This window comes from Dama dama, chromosome 1, assembly GCF_033118175.1.
Source record: "Dama dama isolate Ldn47 chromosome 1, ASM3311817v1, whole genome shotgun sequence".
Lineage (NCBI taxonomy): Eukaryota > Metazoa > Chordata > Mammalia > Artiodactyla > Cervidae > Dama > Dama dama.
In genome coordinates, this window is record NC_083681.1 from 37,816,975 (window position 1) to 37,841,972 (window position 24,998).

The window sequence follows — 24,998 nt, forward strand, 5'->3', positions numbered from 1 at the left end:
ACAATATGAAAAAGAATATATATATGTATAACTGAGTCATTTTGTTGTACAGCAGAAATTAAACACATTGTAAATCAATCATACTTCAATTAAATTTTTTTAAATGCAAAATATTCATATATATTTTTCAAATAAAAAGAAAGTTCAGAATTTGCCAAAGTGTCATACTTCTGTTTTTAAGATAGAGCATGATGTTTGGGTTTACGCATAAAACATTTGTGCACTAAAGAGGAATGATCATGGGTTAAGTGTCAGACAGTCTTTGCTCAATCCTGTCTCCCATTACCAGTTGTGTGATATTGGGCAGGACACAGAGTCTCTCTGTATCCATTTCCTTATTTGTAAGAAGAGGTTAATAATAACTACTTGGAGTCATTTTAGAAATTTAATGAAGTTGTAAATGTTACAGTGCCTAGCACAGAGCAGGTGCTCAAAACAGGCAGCTGTGGTGATAGCTGTTATAATTTGCTGGGACCCAAGTCCCAGCTCCTCTATTAATTTGCTATGTCATTTTAGGCAAGTGTCTTTATTCCTAAGTGAGGGATGTAGAGATGGGACTAGATGACCCCTACATCCCTTGCAGGATAAAGTCTCTCTTTCTAACAAGCTATAAGTCCCATATCTGAGACACCATAAGACGGCTCAGAGAACTGGCATAAATGCAAACATGGGATTTGGCTGACTTTAACTGTAGCCACACTTACTGTGCACTTGTCTTTAGGCACTAGTCTAAACCTTTTCCAAGTATGAACACATTTAATTCTCACAGCAGCTCTAGGATTAAGGCACCATCATTACCTCATCTTACAGGTGAGAAACCAGAGGCACAGAGAGGATATGAGCCCTACCTAACAGTTAGCAAGTGGCAGAGCCAGGATTCAAACCAAGGCGGGCTGCTGAGCTCATACTTTTTTTAACCAGGATACTTCACAGGTTTTCAAGTGATTGGTTTACTGACAACCAACCAACCACCCTCCAGTCTACATTCACAGGTGATACCAACATTTATTCATTTCTACTTTTCTTCCCTAGGCCCAGAATAGACCCCTCATAGTATGTTTACTAGAGGACGATGGTTCAGCACAGGTCCAGATCCATATTTACCTTATAGTAAGGACCTAGTGCTAAGTTCCTGATTTCTTCCCAATTAGCCTCTGAAATCAGAGAGATGTGGTTTCAGTCCCCACATTAGTAATAGCTATTTAATTTTGGCAATATACTTAACCTCTTCAAGCCTCAGTTTCCCCATCTGTAATGGAGGATATAAATGGAATCATTTTTAAAAATTTTTATTCCTTTTAATTTGATATTAATTTATTTTATTAAAATAGTGTTGATTTACAATGTTGTGTCAGTTTCAGCTATACATCAAAGTGATTCAGTAATCCACATATATATTCTTTTCCAGATTCTTTTCCTTTATAGGTTATTACAAAATACTGAGTTTAATTCTCTGTGCTGTGCAGTAGTAGGTCCTTGTTGGTTATCTGTTTTACATATAGTAGCGGTAAGATCCCCTGCAGAAGGAAACAGCAACCCAGTCCAGTATTATTCCCAGGAAACCCCATGGACAGAGGAGCCTGGCAGGCTAGAGTCCATGAGGTTGCAGAGTCAGACACAACTTAGCGACTAAACAACAGCAAAGTGTATATGTATATAATTAATATATCCCCAATTTAGTAAAACCCCAAATCCTAGTTTATCCCTTCTCCTCCCATTCCTCTTTGGTAACCGTAAGTTTGTCTCTGAAGTCTATGAGTCTCTTTCTGTTTTATAAATTAGTTCATTTGTATAACTTTTTTTGGATGCCACATATAAGCAATGCCATATGGTATTTGTCTTGCTCTTTTGACATAGTACTGCAAATGGCATTAGCTCATTATTTTTATGGAGAAGTAATAGTCCATTGTATATATATATACCACATCTTCTTTATCCGTTCATCTGCCAATAGGTATTTAGGTTACTTCCATGTCTTGGCTATTGTGAATAGTGCTGAAATGTACATTGGGGTGCACGTATCTTTTCAAATTAGAATTTTATCTGGATATGCCCAGAAGTGAGATTGCTGGATCATTTAGTAACTCTAATTCTAGTTTTTTAAGGAATGTCCATACTGCTCTCCACAGTGCCTGTGCCAATTTACACTCCCACCAACAATGTAAGAGGGTTCCCTTTTCTACACACCCTCTCCCAGCATTTATATATTTGTAGACTTTTTGATGATGGCCGTTTTAACCAGTGTGAGATGATACTTCATTAGAGTTTTGATTTGCATTTCTCTAATAATTAGCAATGTTGAGCACCTTTTCATGTGCCAATTGACCATCTATATGTCTTCTTTGAGAAATATCTGTTTAGAATTTCTGCCTATTTTTTGATTGGGTTGTTTGCATTTTTTGATATTGAGCTTTATGAGTTGTTTGTATACTTTGGAAATTAATCTCTTGTTGATCATATTGTTTGCAAATATTTTCTCCCATTCTGTAGACTGTCTTTTCATCTTGCTTATGGTTTCTTTAGCTTTACAAAACTTTTAAATTTAATTAGGTCTCATTTGTTTATTTTTGTTTTAATTTCCATTACTCTAGGAGACAGAAAAGTATCACTTCAATTTATGTCAAAGAGTTTTCTGCCTGTATTTTCCTCTAGGAGTTTGATAGTATCGAGTCTTACATTTAGGTCTTTAATCCATTTTGGGTTTATTTTTGTGTTTTATTTTATTTTTGTTTGTTTATGTGGTATTAGTGAATGTTCTAATTTTTTTCTTTTATATGTGGCTATCCAGTTTTTCCCAGCACCACTTATTAAAGAAACTGTCTTTGCGCCACTGTATATTTTTGCCTCTTTTGTCAAAGATTGACTGTAGGTACATGAATTTATTTCTGGGCTCTCTCTTCTGTTCCACTGATCTGCCCATATGTCTGTTTTGGTGTCAATGCATTAAGTTTTGATTACTTAATACCTCATCTGAGGATATAATTTACCATAAGGTTAAAAAAAAAAAAAGCAAGCCAAAGGAAACTGAGTTCCTGGGTCTTTGGAAATCTTTTGATTTCTCACTAAATCACTCAGAACGTGACCCATTTACACAACTATGAAGACAATATAAACTTCTATGCAGTTTTAATAGTTGAGAAGGTTTTTGTGGCATGAAACTTGAGGGAGCAAGAACTTAGTCTAAGACATAATACAATCAGAAAATTCAAGAAACATTTCATATGATTACATTTATTAAGAATAAAACTAGAATTTCCTTTCAGTATAGTCTGTCCAACTATGAAGTTCATTTACAATATTTTAGAACAAATCTAACTTTTAAAAAAACTGCTGGGCAGCTAAAATACTCTAGTTCTCAATTTTTTTTAAAAAAATGATGCAAGATTACATATTGAGAGTTGAGAAAGCAAGAGGAAATGAAATCACTCATGACAATCTGTCATATTAGCCATTATGCATTTCAACATCTGCAACTAAAAGGTCACAGAAGTAAAAAAAAAAAAACAAAAAAAAAGACTCCGAAAGACCACAGACTGCCTGATGATGTTGCTAGAACATTTAGCCCTCTGTTCATTTCACATAAAAAATAAATTAAGTATAAATAAGGAGGTGAAGGGCTGGTGTATAATCAGGTACGTTCACAAGAATGTACTCAGATAGGGTCTTGAGAATGATGCCGAATATCTTTTGTCTCCCACACTTGCTACACAAAACTCTCCTCCATGTTGCTGCAGAGTAAGAAAGAGTCTACAAGCCGGGGCTGGACCAGCTGCTGGAAGTCAGAGTCCTGGAGGCCTTCAGGACAGACACCGGCCAGTCTGCGCAGAGCAGCCTGATGAGAAAACAGAAGAGGTCACATTGGGTCCGCTCAGGTTCATGTGGGCCTGCAACTTCCCTGAGAGATGCATTTCAGTGTGTGGCTCATTTATCAGCCAATTTGAGCTGATCATCACCTTGACACCTTAGTGGGCTGGTCCTTTCGGTCACCTAGTCACCATAGCAACCTTGTGACACAGTCACCTTGCTTCATTGGTACCTTAATCACAAGGGCGGATGCCTTCTGAAAGTTTTCATGATCTTAATGGTCTTGCCATCTTGGTTTTTCAATCATCTTAGGAAACTGATTATTTTGAAGATCTGTCATTTTAAGGATTTTGTCAATTTAGCGACATATTTAGGTTCAAGATTTGTTTATCTCAGAGACTAGAACTGCCAGAAGCATTAGTGGAATTATATTCTCACTTCCAGGTCCCTAGAGGGACATTAGGACAGCAAGGACTATTCATCCATCCATAAATTCAGCAAGGTTCTAAAGTATTTGGGATGGAGAGGAGGGAAGAGAAAGAAGCAGCAATGTCATAAAGTTGAAGGAGATGGAAATTCTGCCACCAAGATGGGGATGGACAGGAAAGAGAGATGCAAGCAGAGTGAAACCAGGTCCCCATATACTGAGTGTTGCACTCTTCCCTGAGTATGCCATCCTGTTTTATGTCCATGTGCCCTTGCTCAGATTTTCCGCTTGACGTGAAACCCCTACTGACTCTTTTCTAGTCAGCAGGTATATTCATACTGCAAGGCCTGGCCCACTATCACCTTTTCTGTGAAGCCTTCCCTGATTCCCTGAAGCAGAGAAAATCCCTCCCTCCTCTGTCTACCCATAGCCCCTGGGCTGACCTCGACCTTCTCACACTGCAACTGTTATTTAGGTGTTTATCTCCCACACCAGACTCTAAGCTCCTCAAAAACAGAGACTGTTGTATTTTTTCCTCTATCTACAGCAGGTAGAACAAGGCTTGCCACAGGACTCAACAAATGTTTGCTGGGGGGAAAAAAATGAACAAATATTAAACTGAGCTATTATTATTAGCTATGAGCTATTATTGCTAGAGCAACCTTTAAACTATAAATGTATGCTGTGTACCTACCTAGACCTCTTTGCTGGTTAGCTGAAGCCATGCACACTAAGTGTTCAATGAATGTTAATTCTTTCCCTCTTCTCAAACCTAAATACAGCAGGGAACAAGATGGGAGATTAAGGATGCCCTTCCCTTGGAAAACAGAGAGGAGACTATCTGGAATGGCAGAGAAGCAAAGGAGGAGGAATGCAAACTCTTACTGAGTATCTACATAGTATTGCATTTAATCCCCATAGGATACGCAAGGTAAGTATCATGATCTCCAATTTAGAAATGAGACTAAGACTCAGAGAGGGAAACTGGCCTTCCCACGACCACACAGCAGTCCAACTCCAGGGCCCTCAGACCTAAACACAGGTAGCATGCTGCAAGCCCAAAACACTAGCTTATACTGAGTACAGAGCAAACATGTAGCTCATTACCTGGACATAAGAGGTAACCTAGGGCTGAGAAATCACCAAGTTACTGTAAAGAGAGGATGGCTTGTCTATTGGACTAACAGGCATTGCCATGTCCAAGCTGGATCAAGGATAAGGGCCATGCATCTCTGCTCATGAGCAGAGTCTTAGCCACTGGTGGCAGGAGGGAGATCCCAGGAGACTGTCTCTAACTAGTATGTCCTGCCTCTCCTCCGTATGATGTCCCCAAGGGCTAAAGACTGAACTCCATCACCCTTTCTGATACCTCTTGGCTCCAACTGGGAGAAATAACCCCACTGCCTTCAAGGTGTCACTGTAAAAAATGGAATCAGGGGTCTTCCACAGATGCAAGAATATGAGGCCATCGATGTATTTTACATTATCAAGGGTAAAAATAAAGCAAAAGGAAGACAAAGAAACAGAAAATAAACCCATGAAAAGCAAAAATGAGGTAGAAGGAGGAAATTACACACAGAGAGAAAGAGCATCAGAAAAACAGAACATGGAGAAGGAAATGGCAACCCACTCCAGTATTCTTGCCTGGAAAAGTCCATGGACAGAGGAGCCTGGCGAGCTGCAGTCCATGGGGTTACATAACTGAGCATGTGTGCACGAGGGTGGAGGGAGATGGGTTGGTAGCAATAAAGTGGTAGAACTAAAAAAAAGAAAAGAAAAACAGAACAAGAAGGAACTATAAAAAGAGAGACATAGATGAACTTGGAAAAGATAAGAGAGTTAAGCATGAAAGGGAGATGGAGAGAGAAAGAGATGGTGTCAGAGAAAAAAAGAGCACACCCTGGAACAAGAGGATAATTGGTGGGAGGAGGTGGGGAGGGAGTCGAGACAGGAGAGAGGACTAGGGGGATAAAAAGGATGGGGGGGGAGTGGAGAAGGAGAGAGAAACATCCCTAAGGGAGGAGGCAAACTTTGGGGGTGAGAAAAGCAAAACAAAATACAAGAGAGAATTAGAAACAGACCCCAAAACCCACAAAGGCAAATAGACATCCTCCACTCCCCAGGGTCTCCAGAAAGTGTGCAGGACATGAACCCAAATGACCCCAGAGCACCCCCTCCTCAGGGTCCAGGGACTCAGAGGACCCCTCCCCCTCTGAAGCCTTTCCCTTGGCCTCTCCTTTCCTCAGAGGGGGTTAATATTCCCAAGACCTCATTCCCAGACAGTCTGAAAACACCCAAGTCTTAAACAAGCCCTGCAGCCCTCTGACAGCCGCTTCATTAAGGAAAAATCAATTCTGTTTGCAAGAGGCAGTCTGTGCGGCTGCTTTTCCAGACGTGGGAGATGATAACTGAGGTGTCCTCCCTTCACCTGAAGAGCGCCTCTGAAACTGGGAAGAAGGCTTGTGGGAGGGCCAAGAGAGGTACCCCCAACTCATCCATCTGGCTCCAAGTGGCCCCCAGCTCACCAGCCAGGCGTGGAGCCCCTTCTGGGAGTCAAATCGTAACACCCACCAACACTGGGGACTGGGCGGTGAGCAGACAAGTCCATAGGTCCCTCAGCCAGACAAGAAAACAGTCACCAAACCTAAGGTCCTATGTAAACACAAGAGCTGGGAAAGAACCCCAGCCCTGAGAAGTTTCTAGGGTAGAGGGTGAGAAGTACAGACCCCCTCCCATGAGCCAAGGTAGCAGGACTGGGCCATTAGGCATAAGGGGAGAAAGCATGGCTGCAAACAAGAAGGTCTGGGCAAAAAGTCAAGACCTTCAGCATCAGACAGACCTCTGTGAGAATTCCAAGAGCCTCCCCTTATAACACCGAGAACACAGGATAACAGCCTGCTTTCTACAGGGGAAAACAAAATCCACGCAGGCAGGCCCAGGTCCACACTGTGTACTCCCTATATTTGAGCCTCATGGAGGAAGATTTTGATCCGAGCCTTGAAGGGAGAGCAGGCAGAGCTGAAGAGAGGGCATCTGCCTGGGACAAGGGGTAAAGCTCAGTGTCAGGGTGGTTCAGGGCACTCTGACCTGAGCTGGAAAGGGCCTGGAGGCAGTGGGAGGTCTTCAGAGGTCAGAGCCAGGCTACGAAGGGCCAAGCATATAGACAGTAGGCCATAGGCAAGGGGGACCCAGGGAAGAGCTGCTGGTGGAAAGGTCATGATTGTAAACTGTCATGGGGAAAATCAGGCCAGCAGCCACATTAAGGATGGATTCTGGAGGAAGGGCCTCTATTCAGCATCCAAAAACCTGTCCACAAGGGAGAAATTTAATCCCTTTTCCACCGGAAAGTCCTTCAAGTGATGGAAAATAGAGGCCAAGCCTGTCTATGTGCTCTTTTTCAACCTAATGATAAAGATGGAAAATAAGTCATAATAAGCCCCCATGTCTGAATGAAGCTTTATAACTGCTCAACATTTCTTCAGGGCCTATTCAGTGTCAGCAGTTGCTGGCCACCCAAGTGGTGAAGATGCAATAGTTGGGACCAACAACTATGCATTTGCCAGGTAGTAACTTTCTCCCTGTATTCAGCAGACCAGACAGAATTAAGGTCTATGGATAAAAAGGCCTATGAAAAATATTATATCTTTACATTCACTGCCCTCCAATTGAATGAAATAGCCTTTCCTTCAGCTGTGAATGCAGTGATAAATCAAGAAGTCTCAGCAAAGCCTGTTACTTGTTCACCAACAGGAATCATAGGGACTTCTGTAACTGAGCAGCACCCTGGGTCAGGAAGATCCAGAAGCAGAAGGAATGGCAACTTACTCCAGTATTCTTGCCTGAAGAATCCCACAGACAGAGGAGCCTGGCAGGCTAGAGTCCATGAGATCACAAAGAGTCGACATGACTGAGCACTAACACTTTCACTTTCAGGACCTTATGGAGCCTTTGTGGAACAGCACCCCTCTCCCCCCATAACCTCTACCTGCCTCTTGTCTGTAGAAAAACTTTAGTCTCCTAGACTTCCCTGAGTTCCAAAGAGTACATTTAATCAGAGAAGAGAGAAATGCAGAAAGAAAAGAAAAATAGTCAAGCAAGACAAAATAATGATAGTTAAGCCATTAAACAAAGTCAAAGGCCTTTCGTTTCTCCTCATCGGATGTGTACAATATTCTGAGCCATGTCCTTTAAACTGTTTTACAGATACTGAAACCCCCAATAGGTGGAAGAAGTTAACTTTATGCTGCCCATGAGACTCTTGACCAGCTGAAATAAGAAGGGTGATGATGCTAACCCCAGATCACCTAACCACCAACCAATCAGGAGAATGTTCATGAGTTGATCACATACCCCACAAACCCTCCTCCCTTATCTTGTCTTGAAAAAACTTTCCCTGAAAGCCTTTGGGGAGTTTGGGCCTTTTAAGCACTGGTTACCTGACCTCCTTACTTGGTACCTGCAAAAACACTGCACTTTCTTTCTCCACAACCCAGTGTCAGAGGAATGGCTTTACTGCCCATGAGCATATGGACCCAAATTTGGTTCACTAACAATTTCACATCCCATTACAGTTTTTGGAGGTACTTTCAATATAATTTATGCTCATTGCTAGTCAAGACTCATGGTTAGTTTTTATTTAATGAGTTAATCTATAAGTATATATATTAATATATATAATATTAATGAGAATTGGTTGGATGTATATTGTGTATATAATATATATAATTATTATACATTATACATATATTATTATGTATGTTAATATATTAATATACATAATATTAAGGATGAGTTGGTTTGATGGCATCACTGACTCAATGGACATGAGTTTGAGCAATTTCCAGGAGTTGGTGATGGACAGGGAAGCCTGGCATGCTGCAGTCTACGGGATCGCAAAGTGTCAGACACAACTGAGTGACTGAACTAAACCGCTATTACTATATTATCTGTTTAAACAGTCTAATAATTATTTTAATATGATTACTTTCCTTTTAATTCTACACATTTTACTTTATGCATTATAAAAACTAATACTGAGAAGGGATCCATAAGCTTCACCAGCTCGTCCAAGGCACAAAAAAGATGAAGGTTGTTCTGCATGTACCAAAATAAAAGCCCCATCAAAGCTGAGATTTTTGCCTTTTTTTCCCACATCTGTCATCCCCAAAGCCTAGAAGAGTACATGGCCCATATAATCACTCAGCAAATATTTATTGAATAAAATTTACAGCACTTAGTGGCCTACCCAATGTTACACAGCTCATTAATGGCAAAACCAAGACAGGTGTGTCTGACTAAAATGCCTGCTATTCCTACCACCACACACTGCCTGTTAGGAGCTCCCAGAAATGGGATGGGATCAGTTTTAAAAAAAAAGGATGGGGTAAGGAGGGGCTTTATTGTGAAACAGACTGAAGGACCTCTAGATCCATCCCTTCTCCTACACAATCTTTGAGCGCCAAAGATCTTGCACCCCCTTCTAGAAGTTAAAGGGCTTTTACAATGGGCTTCCCTGCTTCTGGGTGCTTCCAGCTGCTCTGCTTTAGGATTCGATGCAGCCTAGCAGGGAGGAGTACAGAGACAAGGCATCTGTTCCTCATCTGGTGCTGTTGGTACTTTCATGGTGGACCCAAGCATCAAGAAGTTGGGTAGAGACCTCCCAGGATGTGCTAGCTTGGTTGGGGGTGAAGATCCTAGGGACAGGCCAAATAATACTGTGTCCTGCCCTGTCCTGCTCCACGAAGAGGAAGGGAGCTATGAAGCTGGAAGAGCACCAGTAGAGGGGCTCTACCTGAGGCGGAAAGGAGGCTTCCTTACAGTGTCCTCTTTGGAACAGGCAGAGGACATCAGACCCTAGCAGCCATATGCTGCAAGCAGCACAGCATCGCCACCACCACCCAGCATCCTGCCAGCCAGCCCCTCTGGTCTTGACCTGCTGTTAGATCCCCCGGAACCTCAAAGGTTCATAGCTACTAGACATGAGTAATGGAGGTTCTCCAGGTCTTTGCCTTTTACCTATATGACCTTGCATAATATTCATCACAATCTTATGAACTTAGTGAAACAGGTATTATTCTTGCTACCATTTTAAAGAGAAAAGTGGAAACCCAGAATAAGTTGCCTGTACCCAAGTCAACTGTGGCATAGCCTGATCCCCTGGTCCCTGGTTTGCAACCCCAAAGCCCAGGAAGGAAGAAGCAGGGAGACTGGGAACTCACCAGGCAGGCCACCAGCACGGCATCGCTGCTGTTCCTCTCCGAGGGCGAGCGGCAGAGTTCAATGAGGCGGGACATACCTGTGAGAGACATGGGGAGACCCTCACACCTGGGTCAGGATGGGTGTGGCCAGGCCTGACCCAAAGGTGTTCCGGTCTCTTACCACAGCCCCCTGCATGGAGCCGGGTAGAGGCAGGTGGCCGCCAATTGGTAGGGAAGGGGGATAAACCCCTCTGAGGAGTCTGTGGGGGAGACTTTCTGCTCCCTCAGGGGTAAATGAACCTTGCTCAGGCCCAGAATTAGCTGCAGCATCAAAACCTTTCCCCTGAGCATCAGAACTCTGGCCAGGACAGAGCTTACCCACAGTGGAGTGAGACAAGTTCCCTCTAAGAAAGAACTTCCCATGCAGGTACTTTAATCAGAGCTAAACTCAATGTTTACATCTTAGTAGCTTTTTCTTCCCCAATTGTCCATTTGAGTCAGAAAATATATTGTGGCTAAAATTAAAGAAGACTACAGATTGAGTAGGTTAATATTTCCTAAGCCTTTACAGAGTAAAGTAAAATAAATGACCTTGTTTTTCAATACAAAATGACTTCTCTCAAACTCTAAAAACAACAGGGCAAAACTCATAAGATAGTAATAAAAAGTGTGCAGACAGATTCTCGATGTTTATTCTCCATAAAGTCATTATGGAGCCAGGACTCTCTGCTGCCCCAGGGCCACCTCTTGCTGTCCTCCAGTGCCTGGATGGTCAGCGATGCTGCCATCTCCTGCCTCTACCTGGGGCACTCTTTAGCCTTCACACCAGAAAAACTCCTCAAACTACAGCTAAGGATTCATTTCCGTGTTAAAACATTATTTGCCTCTCCCAGGAAAATGTAGACTACTTCCTCTGTGTGCCAATCATGCCACTGACATCCTTTGAGCATTACTTGATGATATTCAAGTGCAAACTTTTCTTTCCGTATGTTACCTGCATTAGACTGTAAGCCACTGTTATCAGGTTGCGGTTATCAGGTATATGCCCAGCACTCAGAACAGAGCCTAGCATAGAGTGGGTGCTCTGGAAACATTTGTTGGGTAAATAAATGACAGACTGACTGAATGAATGAATGAGTGAGGGATTTAATGAGTGGATTATGAATGAGTTAATGGTGGATATATGAAGTAATGAAAGAATGATCAAAAGGATGAATTCATGAGTGAATGAATGAGTAGCTGAATAAAAAAGAGTAGGTGAAAAACTGAATGGATGAATGAGGAAATGAATGAGAGAATGAAAGAATGAGGTCCTCATTAGCCCATAAGTCAGTCACTCTCTGGCCAACTTAAACCTCTCTAGACTCCTCCTCTCTCTAGCTTCGGCCCCAGGGGAAAGGAAGGTCACGGGGCACACCCTGGGGCCCCACACCAGCATTTCCCAGCACAGCCAGCTCTGCTCTGAGTCATCCATCACCACCACCACTGTGAAATCAGGACTGCTCCCAGCCCGGATCACCCCTCCACCACCCCTGCCCCAGCCAGCACCACTCACAGCTCAGCCGCACGGCCTCCCGTGCCACATCCGGGTCTCGGCTGAGACGGGCCAGGGTCACTGCAGCCTTCTGCTGGACTCGCTCGCAGGCCGCCACCTCGGCGGGGGTCCCAGACCTTGGCTTCTCAGACAGCATGCCCATGATAAGTTGGACCCCTGAGTGGAAAGCAAGGAACAGTTGGTAGCTGCCTGAGCAGGGCCAGCTGGATGGAGTTGCAAGCTCAAGCCAAGGCCGTTGGGGTGACTCAGGGGACTCAACCACAGGAGGAACCTGGACAAGGCCATTTCTTATCCATCTGCCCTGGGGGTGTCTCTGCTTCCACATAGCAAGACATTATCCCTGGGAGGGACCTTTGGAGGACATCCTTTTATATTTTTTTAATGCTATCACTGAGCTTTTACTACATCCCTATGCTGTGCTAAATACACAGTAAATGCATGATCCCTAAAACCTCCTAACAGCCTCAGAGACTAAGTACTATTTATTATAATTCCCTTCGAGGCCCAAAGAGAGGTGAAGTATGTTGCCCAGGGTCATGCAGTAAGTAGCTAGGGATGAGAACTCAGATAACTGGTTACCCTCCATCACTACTTCACCTCTGATGCTGGTTGCATCTGAGACAGGTCCAGGGGTAATGGGTCTCCCTGGTGGGAGGTGACCCACCCCTAGACTGGATAATCACTAGATCAGATGTCTTAGAGGGGTTTCATGACTAGAAGAGGGTGGAGTAATTGGACTGAGATGTTTAGGCTTCAGTTTGGTCAGCTGAGAACCTCTCCACCTGCCCCTGAAACCAGAGCTGTGGTCTGATTGTCCTGGGTATATATTGTGATCTGTGGTGACATAAACAGGGGACACCAAAATGACAACTTCAGGAAGGGCCACACGATTAAGAAATTTTACAGACTCCTCATGGGCAGGGTTCCCATAAAGAAGCCATTTTCCAAACCCTAACCCTAACCCCAGCTTTGTACCTGGAAGCTGACAAAAAAAAGAGCTTCTCTTATACTAGCGGGTGAGCACTGTGAGGACAAGGATGTTTGTCCATTTCCTGAATGGGTGTCTCTTAAGTGTTCAGAATATTGCTCAGCTCAAAGGTTTGTGAATGAATATCAAATGAATGAATGTGGATGTATTCATGTAAGAAGTCTTACAATTGTACAAAACACAAAGTTTCCTTTAAATATATAAAAATCTTATCTAGAGAAAGATAAGATGCAATGAAATTGGGGCTGCCAACAAAAATCCAGAATGTGTTTTCTAAGTTCTAGCCAGGCTCAGTGCCAGAGTTGCCCAAGAGTTGTGGGGAGTAACAGCCTAGAGAGCAGGTCCCAAAGCCATGCTCCCTCCCCAACATTCTCTCCAGTTCAGCCCCAGACCCTGAGGGAGAAGCAAAATTAGCTGGAAGGACAGGACAAAGACAAAAATCACCAAGCTTCAGGGCAAGGCATGTCAAAGTCTCAAGTATCTTGAGTGGAGGATTGCCTTTCACAGCACAAAGCTTCCCCTGTCCAGAACAAGGAGTTCTACAGTCTTCTAGTGGTCCCTGGCTGAATTACCACCACTGCTGAACCCTCAAATTTTGCCCCACTTTTGTAAACAGTTCCTTCATCAAACTCTCTTCACTTAAACCCTATGAGACGACCACTGTTTCCTGAAAGAGCAGATAGACATAGCACAGAGCTCAATCTTTGCCTGAAACTCTTCTAACAAGCTTTATATTAATCCTCACATCATCCCAGTGAGGTGGATATTACTATTGTTCCATTTGCAGATGGAAGAATGGAGGTCACAAAACTAGTAACAGAGCCATGCAATGTGGCCAAAAAAAAGTTTCTCATGATTAGCCCAGTCACACAATATTAACACAAAAAGATATTTTTTCAATAGTGTAAGGGGGATGGGGAATGTATACATGTATTAAATCAGGAAGGCAACCTGGGAGAACGGGGCTTAATAGGAGCAGAGGCAGCTGCCCAGGTTCCCAGCTCACTCCTCCTCATTAGCATCTCTTGGTTTCCAACTGGTTGCTAATTGCTCCCTCATTTCTCAGTCACAGGAAGCCCTCTCCACTCCTTTCCCAGATGCAAGGCAGCCAGCTGACCTGCTTTCCAGTAGAGACCACTTAGATCAGCTCCTGGGCACCTCATCTGGACCTGGTGACACTCTCAGCGCGAGGTGGGAGCAAAGGAACAAGAGGAAACAGATGCTCTCAGGTGAGGCATCCAGGGATCCATCTGCCCTGACCCCACCCCCTACCTGTCAGCCCTCTCCTGTGGCCAAACCCAGTATCAGGAGAATAACTTAAAGTTGGAATGCATCCTTTATGGGCATAGGTTTTTACTTTTGGATCCTAATGAAGTCTCTGTCTTCTCCTCACCACCCTAATTAAAATAGCAGCTGCCATGCTTCTACCTTGGATTTACCTTATCTTCTTCCCTGCTTTGCTTTCTGCACCTGACATTCCCAATCTTTTGTTCTGTGTCTGCCTCCCACTGGATCAAAGTGCTATGGAAGCAAGTGAACATTTACCTATTGGCCCGTTGCCCGCATAAGCACACATTCATGTGCCCTTGCAAATGTGGAGACCCATGTGTACAAATTTACATACCTACATAGAGGCCTTCACACAAACACAAAATCACAAGGTCCCGCAGAGCCACATAACCCATATAGCATGCACGCCGCTGAAAAGACATACCGTTCTCCTGAATAATGTCAGAGGCACACTGCTCTAGGACAGACATGTTTGCCAAGATGGTCACAATCTGGAAAAGAGAATTGAGAAAGCTAAGAATATGGGAACACCTGAGCCAAAAGGTACTCTGTACAGGTAGGTGAGTCAGGGACTACAAAGCTTTCCTTTAGCCCATGACTCCTCACAGTCCACTTGGCCCCTCCTTCCATGGTATTTTCTGCCATCTTCACAGGCTTCTGGCACTCAGATGTATTACCCTAGTGACTAGTGCCCATTCAGCAGCATGTGGCCCTGGGACAGCCCTCAGGGGCCCCAGGACACCGCTGGAGAGAACAGAATCACCTGAGTGAAGATGGAGCCTCTGTCACCTTTCAGCAGGGTCCCTTTGAACCCAGGCCCTGGAATGCAGACAGAATTGGTAGGTTCCTGGCTAGCCCATCTTGGATTGGGTTCTCTCCACCCCAGCTTCTTGCCCTGATACTAAGCCCCACCTATTTTCAACCTGAAATGAAAGGAGACTAAGGTTAAGATAGAGATCATGACAAGGAAACTAAAGGCAGCGTTGCGCCATAAACTTCAGGTACTGTATGGAATCTGATGAGGACTCACGCTCTGCCACACTTTACAAGCCTGCAGACTGCAAAGTCTTGCTTGTCAGTCATGGCTGAAGGTCTCTGCCTGTAGGAAAGGAATGCTGATGCCAGGTAAACACCAAACCTTGGTTACAACTTCTGGGCTGAGCAGCCAACAGCCCACCCCAGCCCTACTCCCGGCACAGTCAAGGTTGCACAGAGAACTCAGATACAAAACTGGATTAAAGATGGGCCAGTAAGGGACTTCCTGCAGACCCCAAACTGTAGAGGGTGCCAAACACCACTGGAATATGTTGGAAACGGGACACCTGTTAACCCAGATGCCACTCATGACACTGAACCTAACATTAAACTTAGCAAAATGAAAATCCATGGAAGTGGACAGCACTCTCAAGCAGTAACTAAAATAAATCATAAAATAATACTTTTCCTTGATGGAGGCTTATCTCTCTGCAAAGCCTGTCACACGGTATAACTGGAGGCCATGCCCCACCTCTGAGGCAGCAGCTGACAGTCTCCTGACACAGATCAGGCACCTTATGTTCTGAAATGGGATAATGCATAGTAACATGATGTTGACCAACAAAGCATATTATCTAGATTTTAATTGGTTCAATATTGGCATGTTACTCTGGATAATAAATTCAGATAACAAATCTCTTAAACAGGAAGGGAAAAGTTTGCCACACTGATAGAGTATCTTTCTTCTCCATTCCCCACTAAACACATTTTAGAACATGACGCCTTCTTAGTCTATTATATCAGCCATCCCAGCTCGGACCCGGCCAGGGGCCTGGGTGGGTAAGCACAATGGGGAGGGTAGTCAGGGAGGGACTATCCTTCATCCTGAAGGTCACTCTGCACCACAAGGTATTTTATGAGGGGAGTGGCAAACTCCTATTTGCATTTTCAAAAGATAATAGGACTAAAGAAGTGTTTGTCTTTGGAAGCTTTTTTTTCCCCACCCTTTCAGGATTATGAGTGTTTGTGGGCTAAGTGAAAGAGGTAGAAGAAAAATATAGGTAGAGGATGCAGCCAAAAGCAGAAGGCTCCCAAGAGGCCTAAAGCGCGCGGTCTTATGAGGAAGGAGACACAAGGCCAAGCCTGTTCCAGACTGCAGTTCACCTGGCCTTCCCTGGGAGCTGAGGAGGAGCTCGGTGCACGGCCTCAGCTCCTACCTCACGGGGACAGCTATCCTCCAACCACGACCAGCCTGGCCGCTGAGTAAAGGTGGCTGCTTGACAGACAGAACCAACAGAGAAGGGAGGGAGGAAGGGAGGGAGGGAGAGAGGAAGCCAGGAAGGAAGGGAAGAAGGGAAAGAAAGGCAAAATAAAAAAGGAAACCTCTGTCTGCAGCATCAGGTTCATTACACGGCAATTATTAGCTGTGTTACAGCACAGGTAGGTCTTTGTGTCAGACTAATTTAGAGCACGTTAATGAAAATTACTTCCTCTTTACAGAACCTGTACCCCATGTGGTTTTCTGAGGTGCAGATGAAGTATTCAATTAAGCACAATTTGAATAAATGCCAATTAGGCCCTGCCTTGAGCCCCCTCCTTGAAACATTCTTGTCTGTACATACTGTGATAGAGGGGAGAAGGCAGATCAACAATGTTCCTCCTTACAGTTAAGTCCAGAGTTGGGATTTTAGGGACAACTGGTTTACCTTGTTAGCTATACGGTAGCAATGCTGTCAGGGACAGAATACAGGAGCCAGATGACAGTTTTCCCCCTGGCCCAAGCCATTCATTCCCATCTGATGATTTTTTAATTAAGTCTTATTCCTCCTAAGTGAGAGGGTACCGATCCCTCAATAGTTATTTGTGAATATAGCAGGTATCACCCTCAAAGAGGCAGTATAGCATAGTGGCTAAATGCATGGATCAACCTATTCCAAATCTTGGCTCTATCATCATCTTCCATCTGATCTTGACCATGTTACTTAACCTTTCTCTGCCTTGGTGAGTAAGGTGTATTCGTTTTCTATTGCTGCTAAAACAAGTGACCACAGACTTAGTGACTTAACCCAACATAATTTTACCTTGCAATTCTGGGGGTCAGAAGCCTTTAGGAGATCTGATGGAGCTAAAGTCAAGGTGTTGACAGAGCTTCATTCCTTCTGCATGGAGGCTCTCGGGGAGAATCCGTGTCCTGCTCTTTTCCAGTTTCTAAAAGCTGCTCAGACTCCTTGGACCCTGTGGCCCATCACTCTGACCTCTGCTTCCGTAGTCACATCTCATCCTCTGACTCTGACCCTTCTGCCTCCTTCTTACAAGAATCCCTGTGGTACACTGGGCCCACACAGAAAATCCAGGATATTATTCCTATACCGAGATCCTTAACTTATTCATATCTGAAAATATCCCTTTTACCATGTAAGGGAGCCTACCCAGGTTTTGGGGATTAGGATGTAGACATTCTTGGAGGGGGCATTTTTTGGCCTACTGCAGAAGAGAAACATAAGAGAACTCATAAGCCTGTGATGATGAGTATTAAGTGACTTAATGTTTTGTCAAGCACTCAGAGCAGCTGTTGGGACCTCCCAATGGCTCAGCAGGGGAAGAATCCACCTGCCAATACAGGAGATGCAGGTTTCATCCATTGGCAGGCAGTTCTTTACCACTAGCGCCACGTGGGAAGCCCAGGTCACTGTGATAACTCTCTAAAGCTTTGGCAACCATGTCAACTGCAGCCTTAAGACCAGCCAGCAGAAGCCCTTTACAGCCTCTAAACAAGTCCCAGTGCTTCCCTGCCCTGCCCTCTTCCCTCCACACCACTTCCCTCCATCAGAGAACAGAAAGAATCAAGACAAGAACAGTGGCTTGAAGGATGAAGGGGTCTGATAGAGGGAGAGTGTGGGCTCTTGAAACTTTCTCCTTCAAGGCCAGAAAGGCAAGGGGTTCAGGAGAAGACCCAGCCCTTTTCCCCACTCCTCTCTCTCCCTCTGACAGGTGTGGAGACCAGCAGGGCACCTGCCTGATTCCCAAGACAGACACTGCTTCCACCCTCTGGTCCCTGGTCCTTTCACTACCAAAGAGGTGAGACTGGAGGGCTGAGTTCTGGGCTCAGGAGAGAGTTACAAAGGCCATAGAACTGCCTTAGATGTAGGTCCCAAGTTGATGGTGAACTGAACGAAAACACTCTGCCTAGGGATTGCATCAAGGCTGGGCTGTCAGCCTCACAGTATTAGAAGCATGCAAACACCAGACCATGTTCTCTGGGTATAGTTTTCCCTTGACTTTATAGGGAAGGGTTTCTGGAGCCGATCAGGCCTGGGTGTTGTGATCCTGGCTTCCTCTAAGCCTCTCTAGATAGTAGATATGCACATATATTCAAATACAAGCAAACTGCTTTATAGTCCCCTACACCGCTCTCTCTCTTCTCTCTCTCATACACACACAGACACACACACACAGTACAATCTGCAGAAACCCACACACAGATTGAAACAATAACACACCATGCATTGACTCACACCATATTACACTGCCCACCACATTAACCACATTTCCTGACTCCACTTCCGTGGACCCATCCCAGTTTCTGGTTCTATCAGAGATCCCTGGCCCACTCACTACTGAGTATCACTTTGTTTCAAACTACTTTACAAGCATCATGCCACCTAATCATCACAATGACACAAGAAGGGAGGAAATACTAGTATCCCTACTTCACAGAGGGAATTGTGGCTCAGAGAAGTTAAGCAATTTGTCTAAGGTCATACAGCTAGGAAATGGAATCAGGATTTGAATTTAGGTCTGCCTGAACCCAAATCCTGTTACTGTTTCTACCATGTCATATATGTATGTGATAGGGCTGTATAAACTACAGAGCGCTTCTGCAATGCAAGTCAAAATTATAATCCTCAGTAACTGGCATTTCTGACAAATGGACTCCTGATAATGATATTCCAAGAAGTGACAGCCCACTCCAGTATTCTTGCCTGGAAAATCCCATGGAGAGAGGAGCCTGGTGGGCTACAGTCCACAGGGTCACAACACGGCTGAGAGAGTCAGACACGACTGAGCAACTGAGCATGAAGCCATGATAATGATACTCACAGCAAGGGCTCAGAAATGCTACAAAATCCAGACACTCTAAAATGCCAGAGAGTGTATCTTCATGGAAAGTAAATATACCAGCACCCTTTACCTCTGTGAAAGTAATTCATCTCTAAAGGTTGCTGTGAGTTAGACAAGATAACCACATCCCTTTCACCCTAGATTGTCACAGCTTGACAGGCAGGCAGAGGTGAGCCAGCCCTGTACCCACCCTATCGTCATGCCTGTAGCTGGATGCCCTGGGGGGCGTGACCCCTAGAAAATACTTCCAGGGATGAAGCACAGTCCACACAGATGGCTTGGTAGACACAGAGTGCTTCTGAATGTTAAGTGCATCCAGCCCCCCTCCATTAGCAGGTGTTGGTGGGGTGCAGATGGTGGTAGTGGAAGAGCCCAGGCCCCAGGCGGCCCTCAGCCCCATCCACACTCCAGGAGTGGGTAGAGGACAGGCAAACTCAGGCTATCGCGGCTTCTGTGGGACAAGTTAAGTAGACTCAGTTTGCTGGGATGATGGAGGGGTTCTTGCCGAGGTGTTCAGAGAGAGATGGACAAATACAGTTGGAAGACCCAGAGGCTCTGCACGGCACTGGCGTCACCGGCAGGCGTTACCGGAAGCCTCATGGGCGTTTAATCTCCTAAGTGTTTCAGGAGGCGGTGAGCACTTCAGAGTCTAATTCATCTTCTTTGTCTTCATTACTGGGAGCCCTCAGATCACCTTAATCCTCCCTCTGCCACAGGAAGGAGCCACTTGTTTCTTTAATGGGTCCACTCTCACTAGCTAAGTGGTTGCTCTGAGTCAGGGCGGAAGGTGAGGCCATCCTGAGGACAACAGAGAAGAGCCTGGCTCAGCTGTGGGGAGTTTAGAAGGGGTGGGGGGGTGGGGGAGACAGGGGGTGGGGGGACACAGCTAGAAAATGTCAGAGATCAGATTCAGAAAGAAATGCCATCATGATAGAACCTGACCACATTCTCCATTCTCACCCCACTTGGAGCACCTCCTTCCCAGGAATCAGTGAGGTTCCAGGAGGGAGCCTATCACTTCTCATGATGAAAAAGGGTCTGTGCACATAAAGCCACAGGATGCCTATGCTAGAAGAGACCATCCCCCTTTACAGACAAGGATGTTCCCCTCTGAAGGTGCCCCATTCAGGGCTGAGTACCACACACTCAAAGGCCAATCATAACAATCACATGGACAGAGGCTTTCATTTATTTAATACTTCCTATGTGCCAGGAATGGTACTAAAAGTTTGTATTAGTTTATTCAATTCTTATTTTATCTCTAGGAAATATGCAGTATTCAACCCCACTCACAGATGAGAAAAATGAGGCTCCAAGTGAATTGCCCAGTTAATATGATTATACAGCAGAGAAGCTTTGAAGCCATGTCATCTGAACCCCTCACTCCTGTTATTTCTGCCTTACTATTGGATCTTGTACGAGATGGCCAGAGTTGGCTACAGAAGAGGCACTTGAAAGGAAAGGGGGCTAAAATCATGTCAGGTATGTGACAGACCCTGCAACTGGAGGCATCCAGCTGGAGAAGAGAAGAGGGGGAACAAGGCAGATGATGCAGAGTCAGCCCTCCAGTACCCACCCCCACCCCAATAGCCAAGCACAGTGACTGCAAACGGCTGGCCCTGCCTCATCAGCCAAACAGCCAAAAGCCGGCCCAGTGGGTCACCACTCGACCTATTTGCACTGTCTTACCTGACCTCTGTGGGGCTTGTCCAACTAAGAAGTGAGGGATTAAACTGGAAAGGAAGTCTAGAACTACATCATGCAACACCTGGAAGGACAAAGCGAGGATTTTGGATAATTCACTGTCTGTGCTCTTCCTTATAACATCAAGTTTGAAAAATAATGATACTCATCACTTATTAAGGACTTAGTAAGGACAAAGCATCGTATCAGGTCCTTTACATGTGTTTTATCTCACTCACCCTCACAATGACTGTGCAAGGTAGACCAACACCCAAGAGGCTGTGACTTGCCCAAAGTCACCCACTTACGGTCCCAGACAAGATCGGCATTCAGTCTCTCTGACCCCATATTCCACTATTTCCTCTTCACTTTCAGAGATGGCAGCAGGTAAGAGTCAAAGACCAAGGTCTATGTCAGGCCAGGATTCAGTGTTGGCTACTGTCAACGCTATGATATGGGGGATACTCTCTAAAGCCTCAATATTCTTATCTGTAAAATGGGGCAGATACTGCCAGCCTCACAGCATTAGTAGAACCCTCATATGCAAAGGCATATATACTAGAGTTCTCTCTGAATGGGAATTCCTGTGGCTGCCCTTCCACAGGTGATTCTCAAGACAAGAAAGAACTGACGAAGTACCATCCTGCTTCTTCCCTTTCATGTCCTAGGCAAGCATTTACAGAATGCATCAAGGGTGCCCACTCTGGGCTAGGGGCCTGAGAAATCCTGGGAAGTACAGAACATGGGACCATGCCCTCAGGGGCATAAACTGACACAAAATAACTAGAAAGGAATAAATATCACTGGAACAGTCAACACTGCATTGTGAGGTGTGGCCTTCAAAGAAAGGAGGGTCCCAGAGATCCAGGGCTGTCTGGGAAGGCTTTCCCAGAGTCACTGGGGTGGGAGCTGGCACGTGAAGTTATGGCAGCTTTGACCAGGCAGCAAGGCTGGAAGAAACAGGTAGGACTGGGGAGCTGGGACACAGACAGGGATGAGGTTAGAGGATCATTTGACATAGAGCTCAGGCACCTGGTGGGATTTACAGAGAACAAAAACACACCAGATCCACCACCCTGACCTCTGGTAGGGAAATGGGAAGCTGAATACAGCAGAGGTGCGACAAGACAGACTCCCATAACCTCAGAGCGCAAAGGCCCTTGAAAACCCCCTTCCTCAATATTTTCAAACATATATAGTAGTAACATCATTTATCCCCAAACAAAACTTCTCATGGAACTCAAATATACAAAAAAAAAAGAGACAGAGAGAGAGAAACTGATACAGGGGCTGAGGTCCAGAATCAAGGGTCTGCTCCAAGACCCTGTTTCATGGAGGCCAAGAAAGGAAGAAATTCACAGCAGGTACAAGATCAGATAGGCAGGCGCCCACAAAGCTGGACCCAGACCTTTGGAGGAGGTCCAGGGACCTTCCCATGGTGCCTTCTCTGCTCCTAGGATGGACAGATGGAGATGGAGGAAGGCCCTCTAGAGGCTGGGATGGGAAAGAGGGTGAGCAGTGGACTGGTGGAGATGCTCCAAGGGCACGAGGCATGTGGAGGACACATCCCCTCACCTTCCCCGAGAACATGACTAACAGCACTGACTGTGTGCTGCAGGCCATGCTGACTCCAGAACTTAAGCCCTGGCCCCCTGCCCTCCGCCTTCACACATACAGGTTCTGGGCGTGGTTCCCCCTGTGCGGCTCACCTGGTCCCGGGTATACGGCGTGTCTACTCTCTGTTTGTCGCTGCAGGCCTCCAGGAGGACGCGGATGGCATTCAGCTGCAGGAGCATCTCACAGGCCATCGTGTCAAAGAAGGTGATGTTGGCAAGGGCTGCCGAGGCCAGCAGGAAGACTTCCCCAGACGAGGCCTCTTGGCACAGTTCTAGATGGTAAAGAGGAAGAAAACAGCTTCACTGCCAAGCGTTTTCATATCAGTTACCTCATCTGGTTCCCACAATAGCTCTGGGAGAAATTTTGGAAAGCTGTTACAATTTCCATTTTATAGATGCAAAAAAAGTAGTTACTGGAGAGGGAAATGTATCTTTCTATATTAGTTGCAGTGCTGGCATTTGCAACCTGATGTGTGCATTCTAATTACTCCTTCACCCAACAAGTACCTACTGAGTGAACACTGTGTACTGGGCACTCTCGTGTCTTCAGATGGGCTGGTGAACACAGCAGATCAGATATTTGCCCCTGTTAAGCTTACATCCTAAAAGAATTGATGCTTTCAAACTGTGGTGCTGGAGAAGACTTAAGAGTCGCTTGGACTGCAAGGAGATCAAACCAGTCAATCCTAAAGGAAATCAACCCTGAATATTCATTGGAAGGATTGATGCTAAAGCTGAAGTTCCAATACTTTGGCCACCTGATGCAAAAAGCTGACTCACTGGAAAAGACCCTGATACTGGGAAAGATTGAGGGCAAGAGGAGAAGTGGGTGACAAAGAATAAGATGGTTGGGTGGCATCACTGACTCAATGGACATGAGTTTGAGCAAACTCCAGGAGACAGTGAAGGACAGGGGAGCCTGGTGTGCTACAGTTCATGAGGTCGCAAAGAGTTGGATATGACTTAGTGACTAAACAACTGGACAAGAGAAAACAAACTTTTTAAAAGTTGATGTAAATAACTGCAAAGTCTAATAAATATGAGGGAGGAAATAAACAAGCGTTAAGATGAGAATTAGCACTCGTCTTAGAGGCCCATTGGGTGAGTAAGAAAGGTCTCCCTGAGAAAGTGACTTTCCTGCTGAGACCTCGGGGGAAAATGAACAAGTCATGAGACTATGTGGGGGGAAAGAGCATGTTCCAAGCCAAAGGAACAGCATGTGCAAAGGCCCTGGGGCAGGAAAGAGCTCCTAGTCCATGTGTATTTCTAGTAACGTACACTAGACTGCTGCTAAATTAGCCTTGAGGAAGAAGCTGAAGTTAAAATATAAAGACACTGCTTTTCCAGCTGTCATCAGCACATTTTCAGGATTTCCTCTGGGTCCCAGCACAAGGATCACCTGGCTGCATAGAAGTCCTACACCATGTCCCTGAATGTCAGGAGAATCTCACTGATTCTCGGAGCCATAACCCAATCCTAATCATATCCCCCCCCCCCCCCCACCACCACCATCTGTAATTGTAATAAAGGTTCTTTGGGCCTTCCCTGAGAGCTCAGTTGGTAAAGAATCCGCCTGAAATGTGGGAGACCTGGGTTCAATCCCTGAGTTGGGAAGATCCCCTGGAGAAGGGAAAATGCAATGCAGGAGACCCCAATTCGATTCGTGTGTTGTGAGGATCCACTGGAGAAGGGATAGGCTACCACTCCAGTATTCTTGGGTTTCCCTTATGGCTCAGCTGGTAAAGAATCTGCCTGCACTGTGGGAGACCTGGGTTCAATCCTTAGGTTGAGAAGATCCCCTGGAGAAGGGAAAAGCTACCCACTCCAGTATTCTGACAGGTTCTTTGAGGAAGAGAGGGCCACCCCAACCTGCACCCCTCCACCACCTAACACATTCCCCCATGGGCTCCTGCCTTGGAGAAGGCATAAAGGGGTCCATGGTGCTGCCAATCCATCCAAATGGACCCGACTTCTGACCCTCAGTTACAATACGACCACTAATCAAGGGGCTTCCTGGGTCCACATCACCTCCTACTGATAGTACCTCTATGAAAGTACGGGAGAAGAAGCCCTACTGGGAAGAGTTGAGTGTGTTCTATCCTGCTCTCTAGTTCTTGCTTCCAAAAGAATATACTTTTAGGTTCTGATATTAGAACTGGCACCTCTTGGCACCTTCTAGTGAAAGCAGTTTCTGGCCCCTGCCTATAAAGGAACAGAAAATAGCATTAGTTGAACCCCCTGCAGTGTGCTTTACACAATGCCATTAATTTCTGAGCACCTTTAGGGCAGAAAGTAGTTGCCTCCATTTACAATGTAGAAGCTGAGACTCAGAGAAGCTAGT

At 45.2% G+C, this 24,998-nt stretch overlaps 1 protein-coding gene across 2 annotated transcripts in view; it reads right to left on the bottom strand.

The window, feature by feature from the left end:
* Positions 1-3,204: 3,204 nt before the first annotated feature.
* Positions 3,205-24,998, bottom strand: part of INSC (INSC spindle orientation adaptor protein) — a 129,822-nt gene continuing 108,028 nt past the window's right edge. For both annotated transcript variants that reach the window (XM_061147093.1, XM_061147102.1), the window contains 5 exons: positions 22,751-22,929; positions 14,686-14,752; positions 11,984-12,139; positions 10,450-10,526; positions 3,205-3,832 (listed from right to left, as the gene is read on the bottom strand). In XM_061147093.1, the coding sequence (XP_061003076.1) occupies positions 3,704-3,832; positions 10,450-10,526; positions 11,984-12,139; positions 14,686-14,752; positions 22,751-22,929 (608 nt within the window). In that variant the 3' untranslated portion in view covers positions 3,205-3,703. The remainder of the gene's footprint in view (positions 3,833-10,449; positions 10,527-11,983; positions 12,140-14,685; positions 14,753-22,750; positions 22,930-24,998) is intronic.